At 53.3% G+C, this 10282-nt stretch overlaps 1 protein-coding gene across 1 annotated transcript; it reads right to left on the bottom strand.

Annotated features, from left to right (window-relative positions):
• Positions 1-2475: 2475 nt before the first annotated feature.
• Positions 2476-3408, bottom strand: LOC147645346 (olfactory receptor 14C36-like). Its single transcript, XM_086874723.1, has one exon. The coding sequence runs from the start codon at positions 3406-3408 to the stop codon at positions 2476-2478; it is 933 nt and encodes a 310-aa protein (XP_086730849.1).
• Between the last annotated feature and the right edge of the window lie 6874 nt (positions 3409-10282).

Consider the following 10282-nt stretch of genomic DNA (forward strand, 5'->3'; position numbering starts at 1 on the left):
TAGTTAGGTTGTCCCAGCACATAATGGGTAAAAATTCCCCGGGCAGGCCAGAAGGACAAAACAAAAAAAAAAAAGAAGACACCTAACCCTCAACACCAGGGAAATCTCTCTCTTGCTTCCACCTTTGAGGAGGTACCCGGCTGCCGGTCAGGCCGGGCCCCGCTGCACTGCGGCCCTTGCAGTCGTGCTGACAGTGGCCGCAACAATCCTTAAAGCTTCAGGGTCCCCTGACACCCGGGCAACCGAGGAGGAAATTAAAGGAGCGGGTTCGCTGGAGTCCCCAAAACCAACTGGAATAGGAAAATCAAGTAGGGATGAGACCCATAAAGCCTGCGCAGCACAGGAGCAAAGTGCAAAGACCAGGACTAGGGGCAGACACAACAATATCTAGGGGAGGTGTGAGGGCGCAGTCTGAGGGCATGGGTGCAGACACAGACTGGGGTTGGAAAGATGCAAAATACTGTGACAAATTGCAAATAATCAGGGGAGAGATACAGGAAGATTCTAGAAACATAACTTTCAGTGGGGTGACTTGATGAACGTATGAATTGCCATCAAGCCTTTGGCAAGTGCTTCCCAAGGCTTGAACTCAAAGCCTGCTGCTTCAGGGCTGAAGTCTTTCTGGCCCTGTGTCCCAGAAGGGCTGAATCGCACAGGCTCGGCCTGGCGGGGCCGGGCTGGCCCCGGCAGTGACCGGATGGGGACGGGAGGCTGCGGGACCACGGCTGAGGCTGGGCCGGACCACGGCTGCTCACACCTTGCCGAGCCTAAGCCGTGCCCCGCTGCCGGCCCCCGCTGAGCTGGAGTCCGCTGGGCTCCAGGAGGAGCTCCGGGTGGGTCCAGGCCCCCTCGGCCACGGCCCGTGCAGCACATGGTAATTGAAAGAAATTGGCCAGGAGACAAAACTCCTGTTTGATGCCTTTATTAGGATTCAGCTCTTGGGGTGGGTCGGGGGGCCCAAGGGATTGCTTGCATCACGGCCATTCCCACACTGTCAGCTCCAAAGAAGAGACACAATTCAGCTTTGCAGCACACACTGCAGAGCTGGGGCTTCCATCCTCATGAGAGTAGCCAGGGACCTGTCATCCTGGTTTGCTGTCTAGGGCTGTCAGTCCTTTCCTGTCCTCTTTAGGTCATGGTGATGCAGGAAGATGGTTTCTGAGCAGGCTTAGGTGATGCAGGGAGATGATCTTGCGTCAGAGCTTGCTCAAATATGTTTCCTTCTCCTTTTATTCCCCTGTTAGCTCGTTGTTTTGGTGTCCTGCATGCCTTAGTTTGCATATTACTCGGTTACACAGCTTCCTGGGAGTTTCTTTGTTCTAGTGTGGCACAGGGACCATGGGAGTTGCCTGGTTCTGTGGCACACCTTTCTAATGGGTTGCTTTTGTTAGTTGGATTTAGCCCCCATGGGAGCAGCTCTGTTACAAGGCAGCAGGGAAGTAAGGGGAAAGGGTACAGGAATGTCTCATAAGAACCTTTAAAACACTTCAGAAACTGGTAAGTAATTAACATTACTAATAACCAACAGAGTAGACAAGGGGTACAAGGTTTACAAATGGGATAAGAACATTAACTGTACCTAACTAAACACAGTATTTTATCCTGGGTGGATTTCTTGAGAGATTTTATTCATGACATGTGCCTGCAAGGATGCAGCACCTCTCTGAGCTGGGGGAGAGGCCAGGGCTGCACAGGGGGGATGTTGTTGGCAGCTCCATGAGGACGCTCTGGGACGCTGCCCTGGGGTGTCCAGCGCAGTGGGGATGGATCAGCCCCTGCTCTGCTGCTCCTTCCCGTCTCCCCCAGGGACCTTGCAGAGCCCCAGCCATGCTGTTTGCCCCCAGCCTGCCCACGGCCAGCCTGGGGCTGCTCACGGGGGTTTTCTGTGCTGAGCTTTGGCCTGGCCGTGTTCTTGAGAGAGCCTGGGCAAGGAGCCTGGAGCCCCCAGGCCCTGCCCTGATGCGTCAGCGCTGCCCCAGCAGTGCCCATGGCCTGTCCCTGCTGCAGCCCCGGCACTGCCACCCCCAGGGCTGTGCCCGGCCCCGAGAGCACTCAGGCCCTGCAGCAACACCAGGGCCAGGAGGGCAGCGGGGCAGTGGCACGGGAGCAGCACTGGCAACACCAAGTGCTGCTGCTCCTGGGCACAGCTGCTGTGCCAGCACTGATCTGCCCCCAGCTCTGCACACAGACACTGCTGCTGCAGCTGCAGAGAAGGGAACAAAAGGGGCATCTCTGGAGAAAACTTTGCTGAGAGATCCTTTAGTTCCTTTAAAGCCACAAAGAGAACAGCTCCTCATTGACACTGTGCCCACAGGGAAAGTGGGGAGAATCCAAATGAGAAATGGCACAAAAAATTACATTTTATTTTGGACAATTTACAATAATAAAACAAAGAAAAAACCTCCAAGACGAAATCAACATGAAGTATCAAAGATGACTTTTATTACAAATGATTTGCCGAAACTGGCCAGCAGTTCAATGTTTCTGAAACCACCCAGTCATCAGTGTCCACACTGCAGCCTTGAGCTCCTGGTTCCTCAGGCTGTAGATGAGGGGGTTCAGGGCTGGAGGCACCACTGAGTACAGAACTGACAGGGCCAGATCCAGGGATGGGGAGGAGATGGAGGGGGGCTTCAGGTGAGCAACTATGATAGTGATGAAGAACAGGAAGACCACAGCCAGGTGAGGGAGGCAGGTGGAAAAGGCTTTGTGCTGTCCCTGCTCAGAGGGGATCCTCAGCACAGCCCTGAAGATCTGCACATAGGAGAAAATAATGAACACAAAACAGCCAAGTCCTAAACCGATAGTAACTACAATGAGCCCAAGTTCCCTGAGGTTTGAGTGTAAACAGGAGAGCTTGAGGATGTGTGGGATTTCACAGAAGAACTGCCCCAGGGCATTGCCATGGCAGAGGGGCAGGGAAAATGTATTGGCCGTGTGCATGAGAGCATTGAGAAAGGCACTGGCCCAGGCAGCTGCTGCCATGTGGGCACAAGCTCTGCTGCCCAGGAGGGTCCCGTAGCGCAGGGGTTTGCAGATGGACACGTAGCGGTCGTAGCACATGATGGTCAGCAGGGAAAACTCTGCTGAGACAAAAAACACAAAAAAAAAGAGCTGTGCAGCACATCCTGTGTAGGAGATGTGTCTGGTGTCCCAGAGGGAATTGTGCATGGCTTTGGGCACAGTGGTGCAGATGCAGCCCAGGTCAGTGAGGGCCAGGTTGAGCAGGAAGAAGAACATGGGGCTGTGCAGGTGGTGGCTGCAGGCTACGGCGCTGATGATGAGGCCGTTGCCCAGGAGGGCAGCCAGGGAGATGCCCAGGAAGAGGCAGAAGTGCAGGAGCTGCAGCTGCCGCGTGTCTGCCCATGCCAGCAGGAGGAAGTGGCTGATGGAGCTGCTGTTGGACATCTGCTGTGGCTGCACATGGAGACCTGTTCATGAAGAAAAAGAGCAGTGACAAATCAGGAGAGGCTGGGAGTCACCCACCCTTGTTCCTGCTCTGGGTAAACTTCACCCAGGTCCCTGCCTGAGCTCCAGCTGTGCTGTCTGAGTGTGCCAGGAGCAGCCAGGCCTGTGCCTGGGGGCTCTCCAGGAGCCATCCCTGCCCTGCTGCCCTGGGTTTGTGGCCATGCAGGAGAGGGACAAGGCTGGAAATTCAGGATTTGTCAAGGGCATCACTCGTAATGCAGGAAGGCTTGTTGCCATCTGCACACACTTCTAAAGTATAGCAGGAGTTGGTTTTACAAATTGTTTTCCTACCCACAAATCATTCCTGGTTCTCTGAGGTCAGAAATCCCCAGCATTTCTGCTGCACTCAGAATTTCCCACTGAGAGATGTGAGAGGCAAAGGATTCCCTGTGGCTTAGGGAAGGTGAGGGGCTGGATGGGCTTGTTCCCAACTGCCCTGGGTTTGCACCTTTGGCTGGAATCAGAGCACAGTCACACTCCTGTGTCACTCTGGCATAAACCAGACCCTGCCCAGAGCAGAGGGATCCCTGAATGTCTCACCCTCTCTAAAGGTCTCTGGGCAAGGTCTCAGCACCCCCCTCTGCCAAGGACACTCACGGCTCCCTTGGCAGAGCCAACAGCATTTCCTCAGCTGTGGCATCTCTGCCCTTCCCCGTGGGACATTCAGGGAACTCTGAGAGGCTCTGTCACAGATTTGCAGCCAGGAGGGCAGCTCAGAGCTTGGAAGGACACAGCAAGGAGATGCCCAGGTGTGCCCATGATGGGATCTCAGGGAGGGGGCTCAGCTCATTCCCCTTTGCCATGGACTGCTTTGCCCACAGCCCCACAGGTCACAGGGAAGCTGGGACACCCCATTCCCATGGACACACCTGCCTGGCAGCAATCCCAAGGGCAGGGCCTGACTCAGCTGCTGCAGATGCCAGAGCCTCCCTGAGAGCCCCAGATAACAATGACAATATCAGAGCAGTGCATTTAGGCTGTTTAGGAGGCTCCCAGCAGAGAGACAGAGCACCAAACTTACAATTCTGGCATCTCTGTAAATGTTCCAACATTACTTTGCTGTTCCTGGTGTGTCCCCTTCAACTCAGAATGTTCTGTGATTCTGGGATTACAATTCCTCTTCTGCTTCTCTCATCCTCCTCTTGTCTATAATCAAGAGAAAAAAAAACAAAAAACAAACCCTTTTGCAACAGTGCTGGAACAGTAAAGTAAAAAGCAGACCTTTATTGGAAACTTCCGGGTGTCCCAGTGGGGTTGAGGCACACCCGGCCCCTTATTTCAGCAATTTATTAAGATTGATTAATTAGGATATTTAACAGAAACATTCAATAGGAGATTCAGCTGCCCCAGTTACACACCCCTGAGTCAACCCATTGGAGTAGGTCCAAGGGTTTCTTTGCCCCACTTTTTGTTATGACTGCTCACATTCTGGTTACAAAACAAAATGCTCTTCTTGTAGCTTCTGTCCCTGATGATAAGACAATACAGTATTTCAGAAATGTATTTAGAAGATCAGATTATTGTTCTAAAATCTAAGAGAAAAGTTAGGAATCATATTAGAGTTAATTAAGAATAATAGTTATATAAGTAGATACTAGTAGTTTTATAGACTTAATTAAGGATTATAATTATATAGTTATATAATAGTCATTTACAGATCTAAAAAATTACTGAACATAGATAAAAAGCAAAAATCTTTTTGTCATCATCACAACTTTCCCGCCCTGCTTAAAGCAAGAAATTGAAAACAGTCTCAGGAAAGCTCCTGATCTTTACAGCAATTCCAGTCTCACCTTCTTTTGGGAAGTGTCCTCTGGAGCTGTGCCCAGGCAGGACTGGAGCTGGGAGCAGCCCTGCCCCACACAGCCCCTCTCAGCAGCAGCCCCTGCCCTGCTCAGGGTGGCTCCTTCCCCCCACAGCTTCTCCCCAGCGCTGGGAGCAGCTCCCCGGGCCGGCTGAGAGCTGTCCCTGGCAGGGAGCAGAGTCCCTGCCCCAGCACAGCGCCCTGGGCTGCAGGACCCTGCTCTGCAGGACAGCCCTGGGCACCCCTGGCTGCTCTGCACAAGGGACAGGCAGAGAATGTACTCACAGAGTCTGTAGGCACTGGGGTGTTCCAGCTTTAGGAGATGCCTCCAGGAGCTGCAGCTGCATTGTCCTGCAGCCAGAGGCTTCCTGTGCCAAGGGCTGGCAGGGATTCTGCCCCAGGCACTTCTCAGCCCCTTCCCAGCCCTGACTGATTGAAGCTCTCTGTGCCTCTGGGCTGTGCCCAGGGTGGCTGCAGGCAGTGCCCCAGCCCTGCTGGGCTGGCAGAAGAGCTGCTCAGCAAGAGAAATGTGCTTTTGAAGCTCTTCTTGGTTTCCAGGAGCTGCCTCTGTGCCAGGAGCCCGGCCCAGCTCAGCAGCACAGACACAGCAGCAGGACTTTAATGAGCCTCTTGGGGCTTTGTGCTGAGGCCCTGAACATCAGTCCCTGACAGGGAGGGGAAGAAACCTCTCAAGAACTCCAAGTCAGAATCCGACTCCAAAGTTTCTTTCACTTTTAATGGGTCCCACTGAGGGAGGTGACTGAGAAAGTGTCCCCAGGCCCCAGGCAGAGCAGAGAACTGGAGGCACTGATGACAGCTGGGGACAAAGAGAAGCCAAGGCTTGGTGCCCTGGGCCACAGCAGCCAATGCTGTGCCAGCAAGGGCTGTGAAGAGACACCTTGTCCTGAGGCCCTGGGGCCTCCTGGCACAGCCCCAGCAAGGCTGGCCACTGTCACCCCCTTGGCCTGCCCTCAGCATCCCCTCTAGCCCACATGCCAGTGGCCTCAGGGATCTGCTGGAAGGAGTCCCTGGGGAGCCTTGCTCAGGAATGGCCCTGGGGGCTCCTTCATGCTCCCAGGGACTGCAGCTTTTTCAAAGGACTTTGGCTTTTGCCTTGGAGTCTCTGAGAGCTTTGTGCAATCCTGGCCTCCAATTATCTGCTGTAATTAGTCCCTTGAGAGCCTTTGTCAGCAACAACACTCAGTGGGGTTCATTAAGGCTTCAAGGTACTTCAGGTTCTTAAGGCACTTTCCTTTTTCCTTCCCACCCTGAGTCTCTGAGAAGTTTGTGCAATCCTGGCCCCAATTATCTGCTTTAACGAGTCCCTTGGGAGCTTTGCATTGACACTCAGTGGGGCTCATCAATACTTTGAGATACTCAGGGCTTTTTCAGCTACTTTGGATTTTCCTTCCCACACTGAGTCTCTGGGAGGTTTTTGTGCAATCCTGGCCTCCAGTTCTCTCCTCCAAGGAGTCCATGAGGAGCCTGTGTTGGGGACGGACCTCAGTGGCACCCATTAATGCTTGGAGACACTTTGGGTTTTTCCTCTGACTTGGACTCCTGGAAAGGTTTGTGCAATCTCCTCTCAGGCCCTGAGGTTCAAGGGCTCAGCTCCAAATGCACCACGGGGCTCATTAGGATCAAGCAAATCCTAACAAACTATGGCTGTGCCTTGATTTCCCTCTGGTCTGGTGCAGTTCTTAGGAAAGTTTCCTACAATAGTTACAGAGAAATAGTTCAAAGAGCTTCTAAGAAATATCTGTTCCTATTTTAAAGGGTGTCTTTTTTTTTACTGTTCTCTTTAGAGCAGAGGTGATTGCAGCACTCAGTGATGGATATTGATCCAGGGTCTCTCCTAAGGAGGTGTGGCCAGGTCAGAGAAGCTGTGCCTTGAGGTCTGACCCAGTGGGGACAACCTTGCTCCACATTCCCCAGCCCCATCCTGTCTCTCCTCCCTCCCCTGGGACCTGCTTTGCTCACAAAACTGGCTGCACTCAGGCAAAGAGGGGTTTTCCTTCTTTGATTTTAGCAATCTAAAACTGCTGAGTTTCCCCATGGAAAACAGACACCCTCCTCAAGTGTGTGCCAAGGCCAAGGTGCCACCAAGGAGGTTCCCCTTCCCCAAGGCAGAGCCACACAAGGAATGTTTCAGACACACAGGGAGTTCTACAATAAACACAGCCCCACAGTTGGCTGAAGGCAGAATTAGAGCAGCTGCTGAAGGACAGACAAGCTTTGAACTCCTTGCAGCTGAAAGCACCAAGTGGGTTGTTGGGAGGTGTGTGAGTGAGGCAAGAGTGAGGGAAGGGAAATGCAGAGAGCCTTGGAAGTGTTTCTGTGCACACAGGCTGCTGCAAGGGCAGCGTTGGACTTCTCTGGACTTCTCCCCAGTGACCTCTCAGAGCCCCCTGAGATGTCACACAGCCACCAGGGATGTCACAGCCCACTCAGTGGTGTCACACAACCTGCCCAAGGATGTCACACCACCATTCTGTGAAGTCACAGCTCTTCCCATATGCCACAAAACCACCTCGTGATGTCACACAGCGTTCTGTGATGTCACACAGCCACATTTGATGTCATTGTTCACTCTATGATATCACAGTCAGCACTGTGATGTCATACAACCTGTCCTGAGATGTCACATGGCTCTTCTATAATGTCACTGCCCACTCTAGGATTTTAAATCACAACCATGTGGTGCCACAGTCTGCTCTGTGATGTCACAACCCACTAAGTGATATCACCCAGACCACAATGTGATGTTATAAAGCCACACTGCAATGTCACACCCTGCTTTCACACATTCCTCTCTCTGATGCCATAGCTGCTCAGGGACCTCACACAACAAACTCTGGGATATCACAGCCCCATCTGTGACCTCACACAACCCACTCGGAGCTGTCACACAGCCCCTTTCTGACATCCCAGCTGCTCTGGGGCTCCAGGACACAGCCACAGAGGTGCTGCTGTGACACAGCCCCCTCTGGCACATCCCACAGCCCCTGCCAGTGCTGAGCCCCTGGCAGCTCTGGGCCTGCTCTCTGTGTCCCTGAGCTGCCCTGGCAGGGCCCCAGCCCTGCTGGGCTGTGCTCAGGAGCTGCTCCTGGACAGAGCTGTCTCTCTGCAGCGCTGCCCTTGCCAGGAGCTGCCTCTGGGCCAGGAGCCCGGCCCAGCTCAGCAGCACAGACGCAGCACCAGCACTTTCATCACCCTCTCGGGCCTTTGGGGCTCTTGGCATCACACTCAGTCCCTCAGAGTGTGCTCCACAAACTCCTCAAGAGCTCCAAGTCAGATGGAAACACTGAAGTTTCTTGTAGTTGAAATGAGAGACACGAGTGAGAAAGCGTCCCCAGGTTCCAGGCAGAGCAGAAGACTGGAGGCCCTGATGGCAGCTGGGGACAAGCAAGGGAAAGGTGTCTGTGGTGCTGAGCAAAGCTGGATGTGTTTCAGGAATGGCAAGGGCCAAGGGCTGAGCCCCAGCCCCTGGCAAGGCAGATGCTGTCCCTCCCTCATTGCTCAGGGCTCTTCCCGGGCCACTGGCATGTGGGGATGTGCAATGCCAAGGGCAGCGCCATGGGGCGGCCCCTGCCAGGCTGCTGAGCAGGGACAAGGAGGCAATGAGGCCCCAGGGCTGCCAGGGTCACTTGTCCCCTGCTGGCCTCAGGCCCAGGGCCAGCAGCCATGGCCAAAGGGCTGCACAAGTTGCCTCTGGCAGGGCCTTGCAGCTTCACAGCCCAGGGCCTTCAGCCTCTACCTGCTGCTTATGTGATGAGGCCTCCAAACCCCATCCTGGGAGATTTTTGGGTCCCTTCCATGGTCTGTGAAAATGGAAATGGTGGTCAAAGTTATTTTCTCCCAAATCTTGCAATGACACATCTAGGATCAATATCACTAAACTGAACAAGAATGGATTTAGATTTGTTAGAAGGAGGAAATATTTTACAATGAGAGTGACAAAAAACTGCAACTGTTTTTCCAGAGAAATGGATGCCACATCCCAGAAATGCTCCCAGAGCAGGAGCTCTGTGCAACCTGACACAGTGAAAGCCCCTCCCCTCCCCAAGGATGGAATTGCTGTTGTGTGGGTTCTCTGATGTGCTGGGTGCCCTCACAACCCTCCTGGCCAGAATGTCTGCTGAGGGCCAGCCAGGCTGCTGCAGTGACACTGACCTCACAGCCATCACCATTGCAGCCATGTCCCCTGGGCCTGGCTCTCCCCTTTCCTCTGCCCCTGCCTTGTCTCTGCTGGGATGGAGAGTTGTTTCATTATTATTTTGTCCCCAGGGTGCTGGGGCCAATTGCTTCCCAGTCAGGCTCCTGGAGCAGCAGTGGCTTTTCAGAGCCCAGCCAGAAATGAGCCCTGAAGCAGCAGCTCTGCAGCGCTGGCCACCAGGCCGGGGTGCCAAGGGAGCCTTCTGGCCATGGCCTGGAAGCAGCTGCTGCTGCCAAGGGGCCTTTGGTGCCTCAGGCTGTCCCTGGCACAGCTCCCAGCACGGCACTCTGCACTTGTGCCCGAGCCCTTCCCTGGGTTGGGGCTGGCCTGGGGCTTTTCCTGCAGCAGGATCTGCCCTGGCCATGGCACAGGAAAGGCAGTTCCTGCTGGAGCAGGAGGCTGTGCCTGGAATGGGCTCAAACAACTCCAGCAAAGCCCTGTTCACTTCAAAATTGCTTCCGAGAGCACTATAGTCTAATATTTGTTATAACTCCTCTACTCTGGAATAAGTAACTCTTTTTCTTTATTTACTCTGTAGTGTAAATAAATCTGTATAATCATAAATCAGTCAATCAATCAGTTGTATTCGTATATCTCACATTCCATTTTTAATCCTATGGAACAAGATGCATTATGATTCAGTTCCACCTGTCCAATACATTTTACACATAAACCTTTGACAAACTCAGGCTGGGATTGGATCTCCTCTCTTAGAAGGAATTTAAAAGCCTAGGCATCCTGAAGGGGTTTGAGGATCCCTGGTGGCTGTTGAGTGTCATTTCTCCACCTCATGA

Source organism: Cyanistes caeruleus, unplaced genomic scaffold (assembly GCF_971803275.1).
Source record: "Cyanistes caeruleus unplaced genomic scaffold, bCyaCae1.hap1.1 HAP1_SCAFFOLD_530, whole genome shotgun sequence".
Lineage (NCBI taxonomy): Eukaryota > Metazoa > Chordata > Aves > Passeriformes > Paridae > Cyanistes > Cyanistes caeruleus.